Consider the following 27,583-nt stretch of genomic DNA (forward strand, 5'->3'; position numbering starts at 1 on the left):
CAGGCACTCTGGCGTGTCGAACCGTCACTGAACTGCGTATGAATTTCAGGCAATTAATTGGGGACACAAGAACCTAATCATAAACCGTCAGTTAAATTGCCAGTTAAACCGTAGCTGAACTGCCTATGAATTGCAAGCAATTGGTTGAGGACAAGAGGACCTATTCAAAACTGCCAATTAATTTCCCAGTGAGACACACGTACCAATAATTTATCTAATAACAATCAGCAACAATATCAATTATTATAAAAGGGAAGAAAAAACTTTTGGGCAAATGTAGTCAATGGACTGGTACAGTTGGCCCTATGGGGTAAAATGACCCTCTCAAGATGGCTGCCACTAGCGGACATACAAGGCCACACACAAGATGGCCGCTGCCGAGCATAAACCACAAAATGACCCTCTCAAAATGGCGGCCACTAACAGACGCGCGAGGCCACACACAAGATGGGCGTCTGGCAAACGACTCTAAGCATAAACAGAAACTTGCCCCTCTCAAAATGGCGGCCGCAAGCGGACGCACGAGGCCACACACAAAATGGCTGCCGGGCAAATTACTACACGCAGGAAGACCCACTCAAAATGGCCGCCGCGCACCACGTGGTCCCTAGCGACCAGCCCAAGTGGGCTCTCCGCTGAGGAAGAACAACAAGAGGGACAAAGCCACGACAAGAATTTAGCGAGATGGCTCTCCGAGCTAAGGGATAAGCCGAAGACTAGGGGAGGTGGTTGCCAGATGCTATGCTCAGGTTTTACACTACAGGGGGAGGGTGAGGGGTTAAATCGGAATTCGCTCACCCGGCTTCACGAAGAGCCCGTCAAGTAGAATGGGTAGAGGAGGCTGCAGCCTCGACTCTACCCTGTCCAGAGTTGATCGCTGATCGCAAAGGCAGGCAGCCGCCTCAAACCCACACGCGATGGGGCGACGGAGGAGCCAGAAGCAACTTTAGCCAAGCCGTGGTGGATAATTATCCCGGCCACAGGGAGAACCCGGAAGAGGCTTCGGCTTCCCAGCTGGCTGGCGCTTTTTCTCCTGCTGGGCTCGTACTACCGCGCGCTTCTGGAAGCTGCCGGATCCGCAGAATCGCCGATAAAAAACAGCCGGTAGGCTGGAAGTTGCCTGAGCCTCAGCACCGCCAACGGAACAGCTGGTAGGCGGGAGAAACAGCTGGTAGGCGGGAAGCTGCCGGCCCGCAGCGAAAACTGCTGATAAGCGGTAGCGAGGCGGTAGCGAGGCGCTGCTGCTCTTCCGATGCCCTGCAAGAACAAGACCTGAAAACCAAGACCTAAAAAACCAAATAAAACAGATCCAAGGCAAGTCGCGATGAACCGTTCGCTCCGGCGAACAAGGAAGTAAAGAGGGCTGCTTCCCGCCTGCGGGGAGCTTTAAACTTGGCGGCTCCGCCCCGACCGCCCTCATTGGCCGGTCGGGGGTGACGCAGGCGGGAAGCTACCATCGCGTAGGGGCTGAACTCACAGCCCCTACGCGGTGGTGCAGTCGGTCGGCCCACAACCCCACTTCCGTCGCAGGCGCGGAAGTGGCTTTAAATGAGCAAATTAAATGAATTTGGATATGCATAAGATATTAAAAAATAAATTTAAGGAACCGCAGAAAGAGGGGGAAGGAAGTCAAGCTTTGAAATGTTAAAATGATTGTAAAATTGATGGATTTTCTATGCCGCGTTTCATTCATATGAATCTCAAAGCGTCTTACAACCAATAAATAACCATATGTTATGGTTATTTATTGGTTGTAAGATGCTTTAAGATTCATATAATAACGCATAATATCACATCGCAAAAACAGCATACATCATATAAAATAATAAACAAATTATCAATAAAACAGTTACAATCAATAAAAAAACTTAACAAAACAGCAACTAAAAAAATAAGCTAAACCTCACAATTATTGCAAGTCATGTGATTATCCGATCAATGCCGCATTTAGAATCTGTAAAACAATATTAAAAACATTAAGATAGCAGTTGAAATATAAGCTAAGCACTAAATTCAATTCACATCAATGAAATGTATAAACCTGAAAAGTATCAATTAAAATCAAACAAAAGAATTTGCCATAAGCTCGCCATCGCCATCTAGTGTCTCCGTTATATAGTGCACTTATAACACACTTAAGGCGTTGCATTTGCAGCCGTTTGGCGGAGTCCTGAGAATCGGATCGTTTGGATTCAGCCCCTACAAATGACGGTGTTGCTCAGATTCAGGGAATATGTGAAGGTTCCCGGTTGCCTTTCCCCCGACAGTTACAGGTAGAGGGGTGTCTTGCTTTTCACCCCGCAGGCCCCTACTGCAAAGATTTGATCCGGACTTTGGAGAGCAACCCGTTCTCTCGCATCTTGTGGAGAGGGATGAAGCCCCTTTTCAGTGGGAAGATCTTGTACGCCCCTCCAACGCCAGCCACGCAGAAGGTCATGGCAGAGGTAGGATGAGACCCAGCTCTTATCTCTATTTCAAATTGGAACCAGTGAAGGCGGCGAATGTCCTATGTGAGTGCCTGGAGGCGGTTGGCGGGTGGATGGCAGCTAATGGGTTGGGGTTGAATCCTGACAAGACAGAAGGACTGTCTTGGGAGAGAAAAATCTCCAGAATGCAGCGGGGAAACATGCATGATGAAACTCGAAGGGCCAATCGTAGTCTCTCAGACCAACCTACCTCGCAGGGCTGTTGTGAGAATAACATTGTGGGGTGGGGGCGGTTAGCCATTCTAATTCAAGGGAACCTGCTTTCCAGGTGAACCGGACTTTCGAGAACCTGGCTGTCTTGCGCGAAGTGAGGGGGGCGTGGGAAGATATGGGACCCCAGCTGTACACATTCATGAACTCGAGTCCGGAAGTGAGAGCTGTTCAGGTTTGTCTCTTGAGCTTGCAAGCGGGGAAGGAAGGAGGAGTCTGTGCCGGGAGCAGGTATTAATCAATCAAAATATTTATGTGCTATTATATCACTGAATAACATACAGTCGTACCTTGCATCTCGAACGTCTTGCGACTTGAAGCGAGTGTTCCAGTTTGCAAACGTTTTTCGGAAGCCAAACGTCCGACGCGGCTTCCGATTGAGTGCAGGAAGCTCCTGCAGCCAATCGGAAGCCGTACCTTGGTTTCCGAATGTTTTTGGAAGTTGAACGGACTTCTGGAATGGATTCTGTTTGAGAACCAAGGTACCACTCTATACCAAAATGGTTTACAGCCGTAAAATGTGAAACCAAGCCATACAATAACAGCACGAAAAGCTAAATACCAATTTATTTCAGTCGTACCTTGGAAGCTGAACGGAATCCATTCCGGAGGTCTGTTTGACTTCCAAAACGTTCGGACACCAAGGCGCAGCTTCTGATTGGCTGCAGGAAGCTCCTGCAGCCAATCGGAAGCCACAGAAGCTGCGCCGGACGTTCGGGTTCCAAAAGAACGTTCACAAACCGGAACACTCACTTCCAGGTTTGCGGCGTTCGGGAGCCAAAACGATTGAGTGCCAAGGCTTTTGGTTTCCAAGGTACGACTGTATTATTATTATTATTATTATTATTATTATTATTATTATTATTATTCTAAGAAAGATCAGTAGGTCATTAAAGGGGATGTATTCTTTATTGCCTGCCTAGGCCTGGTGGAGTGGAAAAGTTTTTCAGGAAGCGTTTTAAAATTCAGCGCAGGAAGCACATGCTGAATTTCCAGTGGCTGTCAGTTCCACAGGGCTGGGCTGACAACACTAAAATGGCTCTATCCTCATTGCCGTCAAATGAGCCTCACCAGCTCTGGTTATGATCGGCAATACTCCCTGCCGGTCAGCTGGGATATATGGGTCTGGACGAGAAATGGGGTTTATCCGTTCTAAATGGGATTTTGACGGATAGGATCAAGCTTTTGCTTCCAGCTCTGCGATTCTGTGTCCGGAGAGGTGTCGTCTCGGGCCAAGCCTTCCCTTCGCCATCTCTCCCCACGTTTGGTAGTAAAAAGGCAAAGGACCCCTGGACGGTTAAGTCCAGTCCAAGGCGACTCTGCGGGGGTTGCAGCGCTCATCTCGCTTTTGGGCCAAGGAAGCTGGCGTTTGTCCGCAGACAGCTTTCTGGGTCATGTGGCCAGCAGGACGGAAACCAGAGCGCACGGAAATGCCATTTCCCTTCCCGCTGGAGCAGTACTTATTTATCTACTTGCACAGGCATGCTTTCGAACTGCTAGGTTGGCAGAAGCTGAGACAGAGCAATGGGAGCTCACCCCGTTAAAGGGATTCGAACCGCCGACCTTCTGATTGGCAAGGCCAAGAGGCTCTGTAGTTTAGACCACAGTGCCACCTGCGTCCCTTTCCACCACGATGGATGCCTTTGTTTACCCCCCGCAGAACCTGCTGGAGACCCCCGGCGTGGCCCAGTTCCTGGAGCAGCAGCTGGAAGGGACGTTTTGGAACGTGTCGGCCTTGAGAGAGTTCCTGTCTCCGGAGACAGACGGCCGAGCCTACACTTGGCGCCAGGCCTATGGCGAAGTGGATGCGGCGATTGGCACCTTGTCCCAGTTTATCGAGGTGTGTTGCCTTTCTCCTGCATATTCCCTGTCTTCCCTTAACGCCATGTGTTAATTATCATTAATAGCTTTATACCCCGCACCTCTCAATACCATTCCTCAATTTCACACACACCCTGCCCCTTCTGCTTCCTGGCTTATTATAATAATTCGTGCGGCTGCCAATAAATTTGTGAGCGAGTCCTTCCTAGCGTGCGGACCTTCCACCCCAACGTAAATCGATAATAATGATACCTCTGGGCTTTCGGCCAGCTTTTAACCCAGTGATTTCTGTCCTCTCCTTAAACACCCTCTGCCAACCAAAATTGTACATATCACCCACAGTCTTTCCCCTAAAAATAAAACAGCTTGATTCTGACTAAAGTGCCCTTGCTCCAGCACCCAGCTCTGTATTGCCTGTTTTTTTTTTTTTGTTTCATTGGGTGTTTTCTCATTTTCTTTTTTAACGGTGCAAACCGCCCTTTGATCTTCGGAGGAAGGGCAGTAATATACAATTTAAAAATAAAATAAATACAAACCTGAAGGTGGTGGGGATTGAACCCACAACCTTCTGCACACGAAGCAAATGCCCTCCTCTTTCTGTTGTTGTTGTTTTAAATAATTTTTAAACTAGTTTTCCATTTAATAATACAGTATATGTTCACACCAATATTGTCCATTTTACATCTCTGGCTCGATAGAGTCCATCGACTCCCCCCCCCCCAATTGGCTTTCAAAATTAACCTTTATATTCTTGCGTATTTTGTTCTTTTTCCCAATGCTAAATGACTTATTACAAAAAAAGAGATTTAATTTATAATAAACAGGGAGAGAGTTCATCATTACAAGTCTTCAGACAACCCTGCTAGTGATGTGCTGTTCTTTCCCCAACCGTGCGACTCCCAAACCACACACCACACAGACCATAGGTTAATACACTTTATACAGTACAGTGGTGAAATGCCCTCAGCAGGTCCTTTGAGAGATTGTTTTCTGGAGGATTCTCATAAAGTATAGCCTCTGCTGCGCTCTCTTCATCAGGTCTTTGCTATTTGCTCCCCATGCAAATCCTAGGATTGTAGAGTTGGAAGGGACCCCAAAGGTCCTCTAGTCCAACCCCCTTGTAAGGCAGGAATCTCAACTGTGCAACTCCCAAACCGTACACACAGACCATAGGTTAATACACTTTCTACCAATGCGGCACTGCGGGTTGCAAACGCTGCAGGTTGCGAACGTGCCTCCCGCACGGATCCCTCCTCTCTGATCCGCCCCATGGCGACGGGGCCGTTTCTCTCCTAGTGCATTTCGCTGAACAAAATCGAGGCAGTGGACTCGGAGGAGCAGCTGGTTTTGCGGGCCATGCAGCTGCTGGAGGACCGTCAGTTCTGGGCTGGAGTGGTGTTCCTGCCGCCGGACAACCAGAGCGATTTCGGCGGGGTCCTGCCTCCCCACGTCCGCTTCAAAATCCGAATGGACATCGACGACGTCACCCGCACCAACAAGATCAAGGACAGGTGAGCCGCCGCCGCCGTTCGCGACGTTCTGCCCGGTTTGAGAAAGATCCGTAGAATTGTAGCGTTGGAAAGGAACCCAAGGGCCATCTAGTCCAACCCCCCTCCTCGGCGCATATATCGCACATGCGCCCTTTCCTTCCTCTTGTTTAGAAAGGAACAAAGGATCCCGCCCCTTAGGAATGCAGCCTGAAAAGGCACGGCACGAAAGGAAAGCGGGTTGCGGGGGGAGGAGGAAAGAAAGAAACCTCGGACGAGCGTGCATTTGAAGCGTGCGGCTTTATAAGCTGTGGGTTAATGAAAGAATCAACGATACTGGGGTTTAGATAGTGAAGCAGCTAATAAAATGGAGTAAACAAACTTCAGGAAATGGTAAGGCAAGAATAGGGTTGCCATAGTTCATAAAGTGAAAATCCGGACAAAAAGGTTATTGAGCTTTTCTTGGCAAAGTTGTTGAACTTTCTTTTCCTTTTTTTGGCCAAAGTTGAGCTCTTTTGTTAGCAAATTCTCTCCCCCTCCAAGAAGTTGTTGAGCTATTAAGGAAATTCACACACAAAAAATCAACACTGCCAACAAGGGTTGCCATATACCCAGGTTTTCCCTGCCATTTCCCCCAATTTCGGGGAAATTCCACCTGGACGCTATTTCCGACGGACTAAGGCATAGTCAATAAGAAAGTTTAGGTTTTGGGGTTTGTTCAATTGTATAATGTTCTGGAATGTTTTTGGAGATTTAATAGAAACGGTTGGTTTTTTTGAGGGGAAAGAGACCTTTTCAAGAGCAGCTAAGAAATCTTATCAAATGTTCTCCTGACCACAAAGCAAACCAAAAATTGATTGTGCACTCAAGAAAAGGGACTCTCATCCCCGTTCCCTCCTCCTGCGAACGTTGCCCAGGTTTTGGGCCCCGGGACCAGCGGCTGACCCGTTTGACGACCTGCGGTATGTCTGGGGTGGCTTTGCTTACGTGCAAGACCTCGTGGAGCAAGCTGTGGTTCGGGTCCAAGCCGAGGAGCCGTCTCTGCAGGGCCGCATGGGGATCTACATCCAACAGATGCCTTATCCCTGCTACGTTGACGACATGTAAGTTGTTGTTGTTTAGTCGTGTCCGCCTCTTCGTGACCCTGTAGCCTTATCAGCTACTAAGGGTCCTTTAAGTTGCGCCCAGGCAGGACAAAGATAGTCAAAACGACACCGGGGTTGAGTTCCAGAGAAAGAGTTTAATTCTTAGTTAATTAAGAGACTCTTGGTGGTCAGCCACGACAAGAGTAAAGAAACACAAATTGCAAAGCTTATTATACACTTCTTTGGGCTCCTTTCCCCCTCCCTGTAAATGTGCACACACAATGGGGTCACGCACGCAAAGGGGGTCAACATGCTGGCTCAACAAAGCCTTTAGCCTTCAGTTTGTGCGTCAAGCCAGCAACTTCCAGCAGCCTTGAGTACGAGGCTACGCGTCAGGCATAGCAGCTGATAAGCCCTTCTGTGTTCCAGACAGGGCCAGCTCATCCGGCCTTGATAGCTTAGCATTCTGCCTGGCTTCCCCTTTGGCACACAGAGGCATAGAGGCAAAGAGAAAAGCATTTTAAGCAAGACATCCCAGGGCTACAGCCTATACCAGGGTCCCCAAACTACGGCCCCCAAACTATTGGCCTCCCAATCCGGCCCACGACGACCCCCGCCGCCTGCTGCCGCCGCCCGCTCTTACAGCGCACGGCGCGGTGACGATCTTCAAAATCGGCAAAAAATCGCTGAAAATCCTTTGAGCGCATGCGTATGGGCCTCTCCCCACCCAGAAGAGGTCATTTCCGATGCACTTCCGGGTCGGGGGAGGCCCATACGCATGCGCACAAGCGATTTTCGGCGATTTTTTCCCGACCGTGTGCGTGTGCGCATGCGCACGGGCGCGCACTCCCCTGCCCTCCGGCCCGCCGCGCGGTAAGTCTGGGGACCCCTGGCCTATACAGTCAGAATTCATACAATGCAAGCAATGCAAACTATAGGATCAGATCTAGCTCAATAATACAATTAGCAATTCTCTCTCTTCAACCCCGTGGACCAGAGCACGCCAGGCCCTCCTGTCTTCCACTGCCTCCCACAGTTTGGTCAGACTCATGTTGGTCGCTTCTATAACACTGTCCAACCATCTCGTCTTCTGTCGTCCCCTTCTACTTTTGCCCTCCATCTTTCCCACTCAAAATACATTTACACCTCAGAGAAAAAGACAATCACTGTTTAGACAAAGTATATATTTTTTTTCTGCTGCTCATACCAACAATATTTATATCCTACAGTTATGATATGATGGCTCAGGAAATGTCCAAAACATTTGACTAATTAGAAAGTTATCACGCTTTCCGCATAGCAAGTTAGTTACAAATGGTTACCCACAGAGATCCATCTTTCCCAACATCAGGGTCTTTTCCAGGGAGTCTTCTCATGAGGTGGTCAAAGTACTGGAGCCTCAGCTTCAGGATCTGTCCTTCCAGTGAGCTCACAGCTGTCCATGGAGGCGCAGGTCAATTCTGTATCCAGGGCAGCTGTCTATCAGCTCCATCTGGTACGCAGGATGAGACCTTCCCTGCCCGCAGACTGTCTGGCCAGAGTGGTGCATGCTCTGGTTATCTCCCGCTTGGACTACTGCCATGCGCTCTACGTGGGGCTACCTTTGGAGGTGACTGGGTATAGGGCGGTATATAAATTAAACAAACAAACAAACATATGAAGTGTACAAAAGACTCGAGTAGGCACCATTAAGTAAAACCAAGTAGTTTTAAATTTGAGTTTAAAAATATCGGTGAAATATCCTGAAACAATCTCTGTCGTTTTGGGAGATATTGGATTGCAAAATCTTGGCGGTTAGATCCTTTGAGCTTTGAAGGAGTCTCTGGTATTTGTCTCTGAAGAGTGTCAAGGAAAGGGAAACCTAAAATTATATGGTATATTATTGTTTCTGGCGCATTCATACCGCAAGAGCAAAGTCTATTCTGGAAAGGAATTTACTGATTTATTTTGAACCTTGACAGTACGAATGCTAGCATAAAAACTAGGGTTGCCGTATTTCAAAAGGTGAAAATCAAAAAGTTGAGCTTTTTTTGGAGGGGGGGGGCAAAGTTTTTGAGCTTTTCTTAGTTTTGCCCAAAGTTGCTAAGCAAAATCTTATTTAAAAAAACACAGTTTTTGAGATATTTCTAAGGAAATTTGTCAAAATCTAGACATCTGGGGTTGCCATACATCCGAGATTTTCACGGACATTTAAGCAATTCCCCCCCAGACACAGTTTCTGACGGCTGTATTCAGAACGTATTACGGCAACCCTATAAAAACTCAATGATGCAAAGGGGTATCGCAGTTGCAAAATCAGTGGGGTGTCGTTCCATGACGAGGCTGCTGACCTAAGTAAGCAGATCAGAACACAGGTGAGGGCTGAATAAAGTTTTTGAAATTCATCATCTGCTTAATGAATAATAATAATAATACTAATATATTACTTATACCCCGCCCATGTGGTTAGGTTTCCCCAGCCACTCTGGGTGGCTCCCAGCAGAATATTAAAAACACAATAAAACACCAAACATTAAAAACCTTCCCTAAACAGGGCTGCCTTCAGATGTCTGCTAAAAGTCAGATAGTGGTTTATCTCCTTGACACCTGAAGGAAGTGCATTCCACAGGGCGGGTGCCACTACTGAGAAGGCCCTCTGCCTGTTTCCATGTAACCTCACTTCTCGCAGGGAGGGGACCGCCAGAAGGCCCTTGGGAGCTGGACCTCCATGTCCTGGCTGGACGATAGGGGTGGAGACACTCCTTCAGGGATACTGGGCTGTTTAGGGCTTTCAAGGTCAGCAACAACACTTTGAATTGTGCTCGGAAACGTACTGGGAGCCAATGTAGGTCTTTTAGGACTAGTGTTATATGGTCTCAGTGGCCGCTCCCAGTCCCCAGTCTAGCTGCCGCATTGTGGATTAGTTGCAGGTTCCAGGTCACCTTCAAAGGTAGCCCCACGGAGAGCACATGGCAGTAGTCCAAGCAGGAGATAACCAGAGAATGAACCACTCTGGCGAGGCAGTTTGCAAGCAGGGAGGGTCTCATCCTGCATACCAGATGGAGCTGGTAGACAGCCGCCCTGGACACAGAATTGACCTGTGCCTCCATGGACAGCTGTGAGTCCAAAATGACTCCCAGGCTGCGCACCTGGTCCTTCAGGGGCACAGTTACCCCATTCAGGACCAGGGAGTCCTCCACACCTGCCTGCCCCCTGTCCATTTAAGGCTTTAAAGGTCAGCACCAACACTTTGAATTGTGCTCGGAAACGTCCTAGGAGCCAATGTAGGTCTTTTAGGACCGGTGTTATATGGTCTCAGCGGCCGCTCCCAGTCCCCAGTCTAGCTGCCACATTCTGAATTAGTTGCAGTTTCCGAGTCACCTTCAAAGGTAGCCCCACAGAGAGTGCATTGCAGTAGTCCAAGCTGGTCCAAGATGGAGCTGGTAGACAGCTGCCCTGGACACAGAATTGACCTGTGCTTCCATGGACAGCTGTGGGTCCAAAATGACTCCCAGGCTGCGCACCTGGTCCTTCAGGGGCACAGTGACCCCATTCAGGACCAGGGACTCCTGAGAGAGAAGGCAATGTGTCTCTCCCAGTAAGAGGAAAGAACCTGTTGTGATCCTTATTTGTTTGAGTTTAAAGGGGATCGCGGGGAAAATATTACAGGTCGATCCCGGCCCGCTTGACGCGGCTTCCCCTCGCCACTCGCTTTTTGCCAGATTCCTGCGTGTCCTCAACCGCTCCTTGCCGCTGTTCATGACCTTGGCGTGGATCTACTCGGTCGCGATGATCATCAAAGGGGTGGTCCACGAGAAGGAAGCCCGTCTGAAGGAGACCATGAAGATTATGGGGCTCAGCAGCGGGACCCTATGGTTCAGCTGGTTCCTGAGCAGCTTCATCCCTTTCCTGGCCAGCGCCGCCTTGCTGGTTCTCATCCTCAAGGTGAGCTTCTTTTGCTGCTGCCCCCCGCACTTTGCTGCTCATCCGATATCCGCCGGGGCATGTGCAGAGTGCCCCATTCAGGTTACAACTTTTCAACTATTTCCTGTGTCGTAAAGTGAGGAGCTTTTGCTTACACAGTGCAACCTCGGTTTTCAAACGCCTCCGTTGACGAACGTTTCGCCGAAAACCCGGAAGAAACTGCTCCAGTTTTCGAACGATTTCCGTAGCCGAATGTGCCACGAGGCTTCCGTTTTGAGTTTCCCTATTGTATTGGTTCCCCCCCCCCTTTATTGTCATTTTCAACCTATTCATCAGCTCATTATTTATCATTTTCCCAGGGAGCTTTTTTGCAAAGCTACCACACGTTAACAAAAATGTACCAATGCTTCAAATTCAGCTGAGAATGCTACTTTGATTGGCTGATTGCAAACAGCTGAAAGCCTGTAAATCTTTTATAATAAACCTTATTTGCAATCAGTTGGGGGGGGGATTGGATCAATTTGATATCAACTGCATATCCCCGTGGAGATGGCAGTATTGAATCAGTCACTCATGTGCCGTTAGCTTCTACTATTTATAAAGATTTGAGGAGCGAGGTTATTACCCCTCAACCGCTATGCCTACCTTTGCTGCTGTGCCTTTTTATTCCAGCAGATCATGGTAACCAGGGGATAGCAAAAACTGTATTTTATTTTATTTTTTTAGCAAGGGCGATTAGAATAAAGATGCGATATTTGATGATGGATGGAAACCTCTAGAATGTATTTTGTCCAGTCAAGCCTTTGCTCCCATCTTCCGTACGTTGTATTTTATTTTATTGCTAGCGGCTGATACAAATAAAGTTGATTCTGATCTGGTTTCCGCCGTTGACAACTAGCATTCTCGGGACGCAGGTGGCGCTGTGGTCTAAGCCACTGAGCCCTTGGGCTTGCTGATCTGAAGGTCAGCGGTTCGAATCCCTGCGAGGGGGTGAGCTCCCGTTGCTCTGTCCCGGCTCCTGCCAACCTAGCAGTTCGAAAGCACGCCAACGCAAGTAGCGGAAAAGTAAACGGCGTTTCTGTGCTGCTCTGGTTTCCATCATGGTGTTCCGTTGCACTAGAAGCGGTTTAGTCCTGCTGGCCACATGACCCGGAAAGGTGTCTGCGGACAAACGCCGGCTCCCTCAGCCTGAAAGCGAGATGAGCGCCGCAACCCCATAGTCGCCTTTGACTGGACTTAACCGTCCAGGGGTCCTTTACCTTTTTACTTTAGCTCCATCAGTTTGTCTTGTCCTCTTTCCAGAGTTGGTGGCTGGAAGTTGCTCCACCGGAACCTCTTGCCCAGCGCTCAAAATTCCCCAGGCGCGTTTTGCTACTGACACAACTGCGGGGCGATTTCTGGGCGCCGGGTTGGCGACTGAGGTTTCCCATTGAGTCAGCTGACTCCCTGCAATCCTCCCTGTTGTTACATGGATTGTTTTATTTTGTGGAATGATAAGAGTTGGGAGGGACCCCCAGAGGTCATCCAGTCCAACCCGCTGCCATTTAGGAATCTCAGCTAAATCATTAGCATTCTAGCAAATGTTAGCCATTTTTTGACAGGTTTACCTTTCTGTTTTCTCTCCCTCCCCCCTTTGTTCCAGGTGGGGGACATCCTTCCATACAGTGACCCTGCCGTGGTCTTCCTTTTCCTGGCCACTTTTGCCGTGGCAACCATTTCCCAGTGTTTCCTCATCAGCACCTTGTTCTCCAGAGCCAACCTGGCCTCGGCTTGTGGTGGGATCATCTACTTTTCGTTTTACCTGCCCTACGTCCTCTGCGTGGCTTGGCGAGAGCGGATCACCTTCCCGTTGAGGCTGTTTGTGGTGAGAGGACCTCTTCCCCATCTGCTCTCCTAAGAGGTTTTTCCTTTCCTCCCCCCTCTAAAAAGCATCCTCACTTTCCCTCGTTCCAAAACCACCCCTCTAGCAGTTGAAATTCTTCTTCTATACCCTGGTTTCCGAACAGCCGAGTTCCCGAACGTTTTGTCTCCCGGACGCCTCAAACCCGGAAGGGAGTGTTCCGGTTTGCAAACTGTTTTTGGAACCCGAACGTCTGACGGGGCTTCCGATTGGTTTCTGAATGTTTTGGAAGTCGAATGGACTTCTGGAACGGATTGCGTTCGACTTGCAAGGCATGGCTGTATTTCGAAAGAATTTAAAATAAAACTGACTTCCCTTCCATCCCCTCCGTGGTTCCCCTAGTTTTTCAGAGATTGCTGCATGTTATAATTTTTCTATGGCTCCACGACGTTTTCGAATATTTCACGGCTGTTCTTACCGTAAGGCTACTCGCTGCTTGCAGTGGTTTGGGTTACATAACCCACAAACATTTCCCGATCCTCCTTGAATTTAACCCTGCAGCCGAAATTCAGTATGGAGAGAGTGAGAAAGAGAGAGAAGCTGAACACTCCACCCTAAAGAAGCGGTTATTTATTCTGCTTTGCAAAATCTATACGTCACTTGATTGTAAAAACCCCCCCCCCAAATATTGCAGTTTGCAAACAGAAGGAAGCAATAAAACTACTGCTGAGAGAAATGAATGGCGTTAATTTGAGATGTTCAAAAACGACAAGAGTAAACGGCGCAAGGGGCCTCCTACAGGTGAAAAATTAGAATATCGTCGAAAAGTGCATTTATTTCAGTAATGCAACTTATTCTTTTTTTATTTTTCTTCTAATTTTTACGCACGCTTTCTTTTGGAAATTCCACAGTAATAAAACAAATAGTTACCATAATACAAAAATAAACATCGCTATTACATTTCATTAATTACATTTCATTTATAATTGACCCGCCTAACGACAAATAATTACAATGACAACAAATAAAGGCTTGGCATATCTTGCTTTGCATGTCATGCATCTATCTCATATATTGGTTTCAGTTGCGTTACTGAAATAAATGCACTTTTCGACGCTATTCTAATTTTCCGAGTTTCACCTGTATCCTGAATTATTCGAACCATTCCTGGCTGGTGACTTCAGGACTGAATTCCTTGTGTGGGCCTTCCCTTTCTTTTCATCTGGAAGCAGAGGTTCAAGGTGTTGCTATTGGTAAATAAAGCCCTTAACTTGGGACCAGTTGACAGAACCAGCACTGTTAAAGCTGTCACATATTACTTGTTGGTACCTAGGCTTTGGAACTACCTGCCATGTGACATTGGGCAGGTGCCTCTGCCTGGCTGCTAAGCGCCTGGCTGCTAACATTGGGCAGGTCAGGGCGTCTGCCTGCTAACCAGAAAGTTGCTGGTTCGTGCCCACCCAGGGACAGCAGCAGCCAGGACTCCTGCATCACAGGGGGCCAGGCTAGATACTTACCTTCCAAGTCCTGGACTGCAGAATCCGGGACCGGCAGTTATGTGACACCGGAAGTTGCGTTGACATAACTTCCGATGTCGCTTTGCCCTTCTATGGGCACAAAAAATGGCCGCCGTCGGCTTCAAAAGTCGCTTGTACGCATGTCAGGAAGTGCGTTGACGCAACTTCTGGTGTCGCTCCGCCCATCTATGGGCACCAAAAATGGCCACTGCCGCCACTTCCGGACATGCGTAGATGCGACTTTTGAAGCCGCCGGCGGCCATTTTTGGTGCCCGTAGAAGGGCAAATCGGAAAGAAAAAAATGGCCGCCGGCAGGAGAAAATAATGGAGAAAAATGGGAGATGAAGTGATACGGGGGACCACCGGGGAAAGGTAAGTAAAAACGGGGGTTTCCCGGGGAAAACGGGGTACTTGGCAGCTATGTAGATGATTCTCGGGGGACCCTTCTGGCTGTACGTTTCATAGAATTGTAGAGTTGGAAGGGACCCCCAGAGTCACCTAGTCCAACCCCCTGCAATGCAGGAATCTTTCACCCAGCATGGGGCTCGAACCCACAACCCTGAGAACGAGAGTCTCACGCTCTACCAACTGAGCCTATCCCAAAATCACTTCTATGATTCCATACTCTTTTTCGGCTCGCGCCAAAAAGGATTTTGGTTTACCCAGTGTGAGGGACAGGGGCTACAGACAAGCCCCTCCCATCTTGAGAACCAGCTCTTCCCCGAGTACCAGCGGCAGCACAGAGGGGGAAGACTCCAGCGGGGAAGCAGGAAGTGTAGGACATGGCTCTGGCAGGGTCGCAGAGCCACTGCCCCGCTTGGGAGAGGAAGGAAGGGAGAGGGAAAGGGGGAGGAGGGAAAACACGGCAAAAAGACCTCTCCCTCCAGTTCCAGAATTGCGCCGAAAGAAAGGGGGGAGGAGATTTGCGATTCCCAGACTGCTTTGCTGGAAAAGAACGCGGGAATCGCCATTCCAGGGTTCTGACTCCAACTGAGAACATGTACATTGTACAGCTCCAGCACTGTAAATAGTTTGCACACAATAAAAGCATGAAAAGGCAATGGTCTGGAGAGTCATTACTCTAGAGTAGCTGCAACGCACCTCCCTGTGACAGCAACCCAGATATGCAGGATGTCGACATGTGCTTTAATGTGGTTTTAGCTTATTGTGGATTTTAATTAAAAGAGCTGTTTCGAACTACAAAACATTTTTAAAGATTTTTATCCTATTATTATTATTTTGTTGCCGTTGTTGTTTAAATGATGTGGCGCGTTTCTATTTTTTATTGCATTATCCTAAACAACATTGGATACAACCATATGTTCTAGCCTTGCTTCTCCGACATCCTAAAACCCAGGTTTAGGACCCCCCCCCCCGGAAATTAACAGACATGTGCTAGTCTGATTATTGTATTTTAATATTTTGCTAGAAGCCACCCAGGGTAGCTAGGGAAATCCAGCCAGATGGGCGGGTATAAATAATAAATTATTATTATTATTATTATTATTATTATTATTATTATTATTATTATTCTCATTCATTCCAGTGGATCAGCGTAATTCGCATTGGGTACCAGCCCAGCTTTTTAAGCATCCTCTGTCCCATCTCTCCCTCACGACAGAGCCTCTTGTCCCCCGTCGCCTTTGGTTTCGGCTGCGAGTATTTCTCCCTCTACGAGGAGCAGGGCTTGGGCATCCAGTGGTACAACTTGAACTCGAGCCCCGTGGAAGGCGACCGGTACACCTTTGCCACATCGGGCGGGTTGCTCCTCCTGGACGCCGTCCTCTACGGACTGGCCACGTGGTACATCGAAGGGGTATTCCCAGGTAAGCGGCGCACCTCCGTTCTCGCAAGGCAGCGAGAATTTCAACCTATTCAAAGCTTTATCTGCGACCTCCATGATGTAGTTTTTGAAGGTTGATCATGCAGGGTTGCCATATGTCCTCTTTTGCCCTCCTTTTCAGGATTAAAATTTCTGCCCAGGCGGATTTTTAAAATTTGGCACAATGTCTTGGTTTTTTGTTTTGTTTAAAGTAACGCAAGAAAAATTTCCTAGTGCATTCGACTCAGATCTAAGCTGGTCTGCAGCAGAGAATCACAACAGAGTAGCATCTTAAACTAGCTGCATCCTATAGAAATCCCTTTTCTTGCGACTGAACTCAAAGGACTCTGGCTCAGCTACAAGATTTTGGAGAGGGATTATGAGAGGACAAGACTTCACAGGAGAGTCCATATGTACATCATATTGTTGTTTAGTCGTGTCCGACTCTTCGTGACCCCATGGACCAGAGCACGCCAGGCACTCCTTCCTTGCACTGCCTCCCGCAGTTTGGTCAAACTCATGTTCGTAGCTTCGAGAACACTGTCCAACCACCTCGTCCTCTGTCGTCCCCTTCTCCTTGTGCCCTCCATCTTTCCCAACATCAGGGTCTTTTCCAGGGAGTCTTCTCTTCTCATGAGGTGGCCAAAGTATTGGAGCCTCAGCTTCAGGATCTGTCCTTCCAGGGAGCGCTCAGGGCTGATTTCCTTCAGAATGGATAGGTTTGATCTTCTTGCAGTCCATGGGACTCTCAAGAGTCTCCTCCAGCACCATAATTCAAAAGCATCAATTCTTCGGCGATCAGCCTTCTTTATGGTCCAGCTCTCACTTCCATACATCACTACTGGGAAAACCATAGCTTTAACTATACGGACCTTTGTCGGCAAGGTGATGTCTCTGCTTTATAAGAAGCTGTCTAGGTTTGTCATTGCTTTTCTCCCAAGAAGCAGGCGTCTTTTAATTTCGTGACTGCTGTCACCATCTGCAGTGATCAAGGAGCCCAAGAAAGTAAAATCTCTCACTGCCTCCATTTCTTCCCCTTCTATTTGCCAGGAGGTGATGGGACCAGTGGCCATGATCTTGGTTTTATGATGTTGAGCTTCAGACCATATTTTGCGCTCTCCTCTTTCACCCTCCTTAAAAGGTTCTTTAATTCCTCCTCACTTTCTGCCATCAAGGTTGTGTCATCAGCATATCTGAGGTTGTTGATATTTGTTCCGGCAATCTTAATTCCGGTTTGGGATTCATCTAGTCCAGCCTTTCGCATGATGAATTCTGCATATAAGTTAAATAAGCAGGGAGACAATATACAACCTTGTCGTACTCCTTTCCCAATTTTGAACCACTCAGTTGTTCCATATCCAGTTCTAACTGTAGCTTCTTGTCCCACATAGAGATTTCCCAGGAGACAGATGAGGTGATCAGGCACTCCCATTTCTTTAAGAACTTGCCATAGTTTGCTGTGGTCGACACAGTCAAAGGCTTTTGCATAGTCAATGAAGCAGAAGTAGATGTTTTACTGGAACTTTCTAGCTTTCTCCATAATGCAGCACATGTTTGCAATTTGGTCTCTGGTTTAATAAATTGTTCTGAGCACACTGATGTTCACAAAGAGGTGAACATGACCCCAGCTTTCATGAGCATAGAATCATAGAATCGTAGATTTGGAAGAGACCACCAATGCCATCCAGTCCAACCCCCTGCCGAGCAGGAAACACCATCAAAGCATTCTTGACGTATGCCTGTCAAGCCTCTGCTTAAAGACCTCCAAAGAAGGAGACTCCACCACACTCCTTGGTAGCAAATTCCACTGCCGAACAGCTCTTACTGTCAGGAAGTTCTTCCTAATGTTTAGGTGGAATCTTCTTTCTTGAAGTTTGAATCCATTGCTCCGTGTCCGCTTCTCTGGAGCAGCAGAAAACAATCTTTCTCCCTCCTCCATATGACATCCTTTCATATACAGTGGTGCCTCGCTTAACAAACGCCCCGTAAGACAAAATTTTCACTTAAAGAAAGGAATTTTCTAGCGGAGGTTGCCTCGCTAGACAAATTCGTTTTACGAAAAATTTGTCTAGCGAATCGCGGTTTCCCATAGGAATGCATTGAAATTCAATTAATGCGTTCCTATGGGCAAATTTCTTTTTAAAAAGATTCAATGCATTCCTATGGGATTCGCTAGACAAATTTTTCGTTACAGTGGTACCTCAGTTTATGAACACAATTGGTTCTGGAAGTCTGTTCATAAACTGAAGCGTTCATAAACCGAAGCGAACTTTCCCATTGAAAGTAATGGAAAGTGGATTAATCTGTTCCAGACAATCTGTGGAGTACTTAAACTGAAGCGTTCATAAACTGAAGCGAACTTTCCCATTGAAAGTAATGGAAAGTGGATTAATCTGTTCCAGACGGGTCCGCAGAGTACTTAAACTGAAGCGTTCATAAACTGAAGCATGGGTGTAATTGGTTCCGGAAGTCTGTTCATAAACTGAAGCGTTCATAAACTGAAGCGAACTTTCCCATTGAAAGTAATGTAAAATGAATTAATCCGTTCCAGATGGGTCCGCGGCGTTAATAAACCGAAAATTCATAAACCGAGGTGTTCATAAACCGAGGTTCCACTGTATAAGAATAGACCCGTGGAACGAATTAAATTCGTCTAGTGAGGCACCACTGTATTTGAACATGGCTATCATATCACCCCTTAACCTTCTCTTCTCCAGGCTAAACATACCCAGCTCCCTAAGCCGTTCCTCATAAGGCATCGTTTCCAGGCCTTTGACCATTTTGGTTGCCCTCCTCTGGACACGTTCCAGCTTGTCAGTATCCTTCTTGAACTGTGTGCCCAGAACTGGACACAGTACTCCAGGTGAGGTCTGACCAGAGCAGAATACAGTGGTACTATTACTTCCCTTGATCTAGATGCTATACTCCTATTGATGCAACCCAGAATTGCATTGGCTTTTTGAGCTGCTGCATCACGCTGCTGACTCATGTCAAGTTTGTGGTCTACCAAGACTCCTAGATCCTTTTCACATGTACTGCTCTCAAGCCAGATGTCACCCATCCTGTATTCGTGCCTTTCATTTTTTTTGCCCAATATGCATTATCAAAATCTTCTTGTTGAAAGTTAAGAACATTGCCCCAAAGATTTTTCTTTCTTTTTTTGGAATTATAGGGACAGAATTGTGTAGAAATTTATATAGGCTACTACAGCAGCAAGAGTTTTACTTGCCCCAAAGTGGAAAGAAGCAGAAGTCCCAGGAAAGGAGAAATGGATACAAAAACTTATGGAATATGCAGAAATGCGCAAAACTTACCGGAATAATAAGAAATCAAGATGAACTTTTTTTTATAAAAGAATGGAAATGGTTTATTGAATATTTACAGATAAATTGTAAACAGATAAAAAAAACAACACTGGCAGGATTATTGTAATAACCTGCAGTTACATAAGAGCATATATTTAAAGAAGATGAATAAATGAGTACAGTAAGTTAATTTGGATATTTAAAAAATACATTTAAGGAACCGCAGGAAGAGGGGGAAGGAAGTCAAATTTTGAAATGTTGAATTGATTGTAAAGCTAATGAAAAGTTTAATTAAAAAACTAAAAAAAGAGAAAAGGAAGGTAAGAACATTGCTACTAGCAATTTATCACAGCTTCTAAAGCAGGCATCCCCAAACTTCGGCCCTCCAGATGTTTTGGACTACAATTCCCATCTCCCCCGACCACTGGTCCTTTAGCTAGGGATCATGGGAATTGTAGGCCAAAACATCTGGAGGGCCGCATTTTGAGGATGCCTGTTCTAAAGCCTACATATAGGAGGGGTATTTAGAATGAGAGCTGATCTGTAGTTAAAAGCAGAAGTCGGCAAACGTGTCCTCTTTTTCGCTCTTCAAAATATGGCAACCCTGATTTTTTTTTGTCCTCGCCCCAGTTTACTGTTCCTGCTTGTGTTCCAGGCCAATATGGGATCCCCAAGCCATGGAATTTTCCATTCCAGAAGAGTTACTGGTTCGGAGAGGCCTTGGGCGATGGCTCCCCTCACCCCATCCCTACAAATTCTCTCAACTCGGCCGAAGGTAAAGCCGCTGTTGATTCTGCGGGGCCTTTTTTGGCGTGGCCCCTTTGCCTCTTTTCTCCTTTTGAGGGCAGCCTCCTGCAGCCTGTGCGGCAACCGCATCTCTCAGTGCTTTGTGGAATTGAGAAAACAACGAAACAAAACCGTAAAGCCCTTTTACATGGTCTCAATCGACTGGGAGGCAAACGCTGCCTGGTCCCTTGAATAACAGAAATGCTGTGTCATTTGAGACCAGTACCTATACTATTAACATGCCACCCCAAACTTTCTTTTCTTGATTTATTGGGATTTTTAAAGAGAAAAACAAAACTTAATATCAAATATCGGGGGTAGGGTTGCCCAAAACTAAAACATTGAAATACAATAAGAACACAGAAAAAGAGAGAGAGAGAGAAGCAGGGAAAAAGGAAAGGGAGAGTGAGAAATAAAGAGGAAGAAATAGACAACAGATTTAAAAAGAGAGAGGGAACTCAGCGCCCTGATGGAAATCTACCTTCTTTAAGCAAAGAAACAGAAAGATGCTGAGACAAATTTGTACATTTAGGGACGTTTTTGATGTTCGATATTTTATCTTTTGTTTAATATTCTGTTGGGAGCTGCCCAGAGTGGCTGGGGAAACCCAGCCGGATGGGTGGGGTATAAATAAATTATTATTATTATTATTATTATTATTAATCTATATTTCGACCGCCCTTGAACCTAGCGATGCCATTACGCAACAGATGAAACATACAAACATACATTCGGTTTCCCCCCGAAATGTTCTCCTTTCTTTATGTTTCCACTGCCCCGTTATTTTTATTCAACGAACCTCAGGGCTCCTACCGCCCCCTGGGATCGTCCCGGTTCTCCCCTCCCCTGCGGGGGGACGCCCACTTTGGGGGGGGGTGCCGGGTTTAAGGTTCCTGACCCCCATAGCATCGACGAAAGAGTTTCGATGCTTTCTGGCGGCCAATGCCTTGTGCTTCGAGGAGGGACGTGGGGTGGCGCTGTGGTCTAAACTAGGGCTTGCCAATCAGAAGGGTGGCGGTTCGAATCCTTGCGACGGAGTGAGCTCCCGTTGCTCTGTCCCTGCTCCTGCCAACCTTGGAGTTCGAAAGTACTCCAAAAAGTGCAAGTAGATAAATAGGTACCGCTGCGGCGAGAAGGTAAACGGCGTTTCCGTGCGCTCTGGTTTCCGTCACTGTGTCCCGTTGCGCCAGAAACTGTTTAGTCCTGCTGGCTACATGACCCAGAAAGCTGTCTGTGGTCAAATGCTGGCTCCCTCGGCCTGAAAGCGAGATGAGCGCTGCAACCCCAGAGTCGTCTTTGACTGGACTGAACCGTCCAGGGGTCCTTTGCTTTTACCTGTGCTTCAAGGATGCGTCTCATGAATGGAACGGAACGGAACATAATGCACATTTGTGCGGAAATGTAGAGGACGCACAGCTTCCTGACCCGTCGGCTCATTTCCCCGCAGTGATCGTGGAGGACCCTCCCGCCCACCTAAAGGTGGGGGTCTCGATCCGCAACCTGGTGAAGATCTATCGCAGTGGCGGGAAGATTGCTGTCAACGGCCTGAGCCTCGACTTCTACGAGGGCCAGATCACATCCTTCCTGGGACATAACGGGGCCGGGAAGACGACCACAATGTAAGTTGAACCGGGAATATGTTGACCCGGAGGTTAGTCTCTGTGTATTGTCCAAGGTTGGGGAACTTTTAGCCCTCCAGATGTTGCCGAACGACATCTGTCGAGGAAGCAGATTCCTGCTAAAAATGGTCTCTGCGTGAAGATGTTAGTTCTCCTCTCATTATTTTTATTTATTTTGTAACAATTATACACTGCTTTTTTAACATACAAACACACCCAAAGCAGTTAACGAGAGATAAAGCAATAGCTTGTTCGGCAAACATTTCATTTCTTTTTTCTTACATAATATTTATTAAATTTTATGTTTTACAATTTGGAATAGTCATTTAAGCATCCTTAAATTATCAGCGACTTCCCTTCTCTTTCCACACTTCCTTTTGCTTATCATAAATCCCTGCATATTTTACAAAAACTAAACCATTCGGCATCCATTATCACATCCATCAAAACTTATTTACACTGTTGAATTTATCTTAATGTTTTTAAGACAAGCGTCTTATTTCTTTTGCCAAAACGTTTTTTAATTGATATTCCACATCGTAACAAATCAGCCACAAATAAAAAAGAAATCTAATGCGATCTTTCGAAAAACCGGCTTTCCTTTCTGTTCCCCTTGTCGCTGCATAGTTTTCCTGGTTATTTCCAATTCATATTCTGTTCCCTATAATCAACCTTATATTGAAGTAAAATAAAGGAAGTGTTTTCAATTAAAAATGAAACATTTAGAAGATATAAACCACTTTGAGACTTCCCAAACCGCCCCCTTACAATCGAGAGGCATGTAAATGTTGTGAAATAAATATGCAATAAATTCAGCAATATACTGAACCACCTGTCTAAGTAACTAGATGGCCTTTTATAAACGACAATGTCTTTAGCAGGTGCACCTCTAACAATTCGTTTTCAAAGGCACCCATTTCCTTGACCCATGGGTAGGCAAACTAAGGCCCGGGGGCCGGCTCCGGTCCAATCACCTTCTAAATCCAGCCCACGGATGGTCCGGGAATCAGTGTGTTTTTACATGAGTAGAATGTGTCCTTTTATTTAAAATGCATCTCTGGGTCATTTGTGGGGCATAGAAATTCGTTCATCCCCCCCTTCAAAATACAGTCCGCCCCCCCCCCCAAGGTCTGAGGGACAGTGGACCGGCCCCCTGCAGAAAAAGTTTGCTGACCCCTGGTTTGACCTCTTAAAGACGACTTGTTGCACAACAGCTGAGAGCTAAGTTTGGGCGCTGAATCGATCATTTCTCCCTGCCTCTTTGCGACATCCTAGGTCCATCCTGACTGGCTTGCTGCCCCCCAGTTCCGGGACGGCGTATGTGATGGGGAGGGACATCTGTTCCGACATGGACGTCATCCGGAGGACGATGGGCGTCTGTCCTCAACACAACGTCCTCTTCGACATGTAACTTGCTTATTTTATCGTCCTTTTGTCTCTTCGGTTTTGAGCGACGTGGGGTGGTTTGCAGTGTAAACCCACAAAAACAAACCCTCCCAGCGGCCCCCGGTTTAAAAGGATAGGGTGTTAATCTGCCTGGTTAGAGAAAAACGTTTTCGCCTGGTGCCTAAAATTATGTGCCGGGCGAGCCTCCCTGGGGAGAGCATCCCAGAAACGGAGCCACCACGGAAAAGGCCCTGTTCTCGTGTATTCAGCCTCCGGACCTCGCACAGAGGAAGCTTACGAAGAAGGGCCTCTGATGATGATCTTAGGGTCCGGGTCAGTTCATACGGGGAGGTCTTGAGGTCCTGAGCCATTTAAAGCTTTATAGGTCCAAACCAGCACTTGGAATTGGGCTCGGAAATGGATTCGTAGCCAGTGCAGTCGGACCAGGATTGGTGCGATAGGCTCAAGCTGTCTAGCCGGTCCGGTGAGCGACCAGGCCGCTGATTTCTGCACCGGCTGATGTTTCCAGACCGTCTTCAGAGGCGGACCTACGTAGAACGCATTGCAATAATAGAGCACATCGCCGTTTATTACGGCAAACAGACAGCATACAGAGAAGCTTAAAGGTCTGGTGTGCAGATCTATTTTCCGGCCCATGGCGTTTTCGCTGCGGAGTGTTTAGCATCCTCTTGACGTCTTCTCCCTCTCTCTCTCTCTCTCTCTCTCTCTCTCTCTCTCTCTCCTGCATCTCCCCCCCCCAAAAAAACCTCCCCGTCCCCCTCCAGCCTGACCGTGGAAGAGCATATCTGGTTTTACGGCCGCCTCAAGGGCCTTTCTGGAGAGCAAGTCCGGAAGGAGACGGAACAGATCATCCAGGATGTGGGGCTGCCCCACAAGAGGCGAGATCAGACCAAGAACCTGTCAGGTGAGTTTGGGGGGTCATAGGATATGGGGGAGGAGGAGGGGGAGTCCTAAGGGAAGACGAATGAACGGGGCCTCTCCCCTTCAACGTTCCCCCCGTGAAAATAGGGACGTGCTATTCCATCCCCTCCAACGTTTCTCCTATGAAAAGAGAGACGTCCTATTCCATCCCCTCCAACATTTCTCCCGTGAAAATAGGGACATCCTATTCCATCCCCTCCAACACTTCTCTGATGAAAATTGGGACGCCCTATTCCATCCCCTCCAACGTTTCTCCTATGAAAAGAGAGACGTCCTATTCCATCCCCTCCAACATTTCTCCCGTGAAAATAGGGACATCCTATTCCATCCCCTCCAACATTTCTCCCGTGAAAATAGGGACGTCCTATTCCATCACCTCCAACATTTCTCCCGTGAAAATAGGGACGTCCTATTCCATCCCCTCCAACATTTCTCCTATGAAAAGAGGGACGTCCTATTCCATCCCCTCCAACATTTCTCCTATGAAAAGAGGGACCTCCTATTCCATCCCCTCCAACATTTCTCCTATGAAAATAGGGACCTCCTATTCCATCCCCTCCAACATTTCTCCCGTGAAAATAGGGGCATCCTATTCCATCCCCTCCAACATTTCTCCCATGAAAATAGGGGCATCCTATTCCATCCCCTCCAACGTTTCTCCCGTGAACATAGGGACATCCTATTCCATCCCCTCCAACGTTTCTCCCGTGAAAATAGGGACGTCCTATTCCATCCCCTCCAACGTTTCTCCCGTGAAAATAGGGACGTCCTATTCCATCCCCTCCAACGTTTCTCCCGTGAAAATAGGGACGTCCTATTCCAATCCCTCCAACGTTTTTCCCGTGAAAATAGGGACGTCCTACTCCATCCCCTCCAACATTTCTCCTATGAAAATAGGGAATGTCCTATTCCATCCCCTCCAACATTTCTCCAATGAAAATAGGGACATCCTATTCCATTCCCTCCAACGTTTCTCCCCTGAAAATAGGGACGTCCTATTCCATCCCCTCCAACATTTCTCCCATGAAAATAAGGACGTCCTATTCCATCCCCTCCAACGTTTCTCCCATGAAAATAGGGACGTCCTATTCCATCCCCTCCCACGTTTCTCCCGTGAAAATAGGGACATCCTATTCCACCCCCTCCAACGTTTCTCCTGTGAAAATAGGGACGTCCTATTCCATCCCCTCCAACATTTCTCCCATGAAAATAGGGACGTCCTATTCCATCCCCTCCAACGTTTCTCCCATGAAAATAGGGACGTCCTATTCCATCCCCTCCAACATTTATCCCATGAAAATAGGGACATCCTATTCCATCCCCTCCAACGTTTCTCCTGTGAAAATAGGAACTGTTCGTGTTTCTAGGTGGCATGCAACGCAAACTGTCTGTGGCCATTGCTTTCGTGGGGGGCTCCAAGGTGGTGATTCTGGATGAGCCGACGGCCGGCGTCGACCCCTACTCTCGCCGTGGCATCTGGGACCTCCTGCTGAAGTACCGTACAGGTCTGAGTTGTGGGGGATTTATTTGGTTTTTATTTGGAGATGGATGGAGTGGGGATGGTTTGCTTAGTGCATTTTGACCCACAGGTGTAGTAGAGCAAGTCGCCCCTAATTAATTTCATGCAGGTACTAGCTGTGCGATCTCCGAGGCGGCCTTGGTTCCCCGAGGAGCAGCTTGGTCTCGGGGCGGTTAGCTCTCTGTTGGAGGCGTGGTCTCCGGGGCGTGAGGGATTGTGGGAGTATGTTTGTCCGTTGTTTGTTGAATGTCCACTGGAGGGCGCAATTATTTGACCACAAATACAGGTTTTTACCTGTCTTAGGTGTGTCAGCTGGTCAGTGTAAGTGCATGATTACCTGCTCACATGTGAGTTTGAGGTTGTAGCCAAATTTCAGGACGATCGGGTAAGTGCTTGTGGGAGAAAAGTGCAGAATAACACACATGCACCTTCACCACTTTTATATATATGTAGAAGATAATGTGCAAAATCTTCATTAGGCCCTGATCTGCAGAGACAGAGGCACTCTTTTGCCAGTCTGCCAGTATATTTCCTAGCCCACGTATTTTAGTAGGCTCGTCGAAAAAAGAAATGCTTTTAGCCGGTGCAGAAAGGAGCCCAGAGAAGGAGCCTTGCCTGAGGTCAAGTGGCAGGGTGTTCCGAAGGTTAGGTGCCTCTGAGCTAAACTAGGAAAGGTGTGTTTTTGAATCCAACCCGCTTGCTCAAAGAGCGCACCCCCCTCTTTCCCCGCCAATGCCAGGCCGGACGGTCATCCTGTCGACGCATTACATGGACGAGGCCGACCTCCTGGGTGACCGGGTGGCCATCATATCCCAGGGCCGCCTTTGCTGCTGCGGGTCCTCGCTCTTCCTCAAGACCAAGCTGGGCACGGGCTACTACCTGACGCTGGTGAAGAGAGAGGCAGGCAGGGGGCACCACCCGGCAGGCGCTAATGGGGTGGCAGCCCTCACCAGCAAAAAGGTAGGTAAAGGTAAAGGGACCCCTGACCATTAGGTCCAGTCGCGGACGACTCTGGGGTTGCGGCACTCATCTCTCTTTACTGGCCAAGGGAGCTGGTGTACAGCTTCTGGGTCATGTGGCCAGCATAACAAAGCCGCTTCTGGCGAACCAGAGCAGCGCACGGAAACGCCGTTTACCTTCCCGCCGGAGTGGTACCTATTTATCTACTTGCACTTTGACGTGCTTTCGAACTGCTAGGTTGGCAGGAGCTGGGACTGAGCAACGGGAGCTCACCCCGTCGCGAGGATTCAAACCGCTGACCTTCTGATCGGCAAGCCCTAGGCTCTGTGGCTTAAGCCACAGCGCCACCCCGCGTCCTAGCTCCTGCAAAAAGGTAAATTTGAGCAACAGCAACAAGAAGGATGGTGGTTTTCTCTGAAAGGAGAGCTTTCAGTTTATTGGGGTACATGGGGTGATCGGGGAGGGGGGACGGTGGGGGGGACACCAAGCTCCTTTTGGAGCTTTCTTTTCTCTTTTTGAAATACAATTTATTAATTTTATAATGAAATAATAATAATAATAATAATAATAATAATAATAATAATAATAATCCCCAACCCAGAATAGAAGGTTACTGAAGAAAGTCCAATATATAAAGTATATTATTATTATTATTATTATTATTATTATTATTATTATTATTAATACCCCGCCCCATCTGGCTGGGTTTCCCCAGCTACTCTGGGCGGCTCCCAACAGAAATATTAAAATACAATAGTCTGTTAAACATTAAAAGTTTCCCTAAACAGGGCTGCCTTCAAATGTCTTCTAAATATTCTAAATGTTTTAATAATCTGTTGGGAGCTGCCCAGAGTGGCTGGGGAAACCCAGCCAGATGGGCGGGGTATAAATAATA

The 27,583-nt window shown here is 47.5% G+C and overlaps 1 protein-coding gene across 1 annotated transcript in view; it reads left to right on the forward strand.

Moving 5' to 3' along the window:
* Positions 1-27,583, forward strand: part of ABCA7 (ATP binding cassette subfamily A member 7) — a 78,265-nt gene that overhangs the window by 27,700 nt on the left and 22,982 nt on the right. Inside the window, 14 exon segments of the mRNA XM_088671370.1 lie at positions 2,305-2,444; positions 2,755-2,871; positions 4,357-4,536; positions 5,814-6,028; positions 6,922-7,107; positions 10,791-11,013; positions 12,635-12,856; positions 15,971-16,175; positions 20,132-20,251; positions 21,710-21,881; positions 23,157-23,288; positions 24,053-24,192; positions 25,577-25,714; positions 26,468-26,688. Of these exon segments, the coding sequence (XP_088527496.1) occupies positions 2,305-2,444; positions 2,755-2,871; positions 4,357-4,536; positions 5,814-6,028; positions 6,922-7,107; positions 10,791-11,013; positions 12,635-12,856; positions 15,971-16,175; positions 20,132-20,251; positions 21,710-21,881; positions 23,157-23,288; positions 24,053-24,192; positions 25,577-25,714; positions 26,468-26,688 (2,411 nt within the window).

Source organism: Zootoca vivipara, chromosome 6 (genome assembly GCF_965207765.1).
Source record: "Zootoca vivipara chromosome 6, rZooViv2.hap1.1, whole genome shotgun sequence".
Lineage (NCBI taxonomy): Eukaryota > Metazoa > Chordata > Lepidosauria > Squamata > Lacertidae > Zootoca > Zootoca vivipara.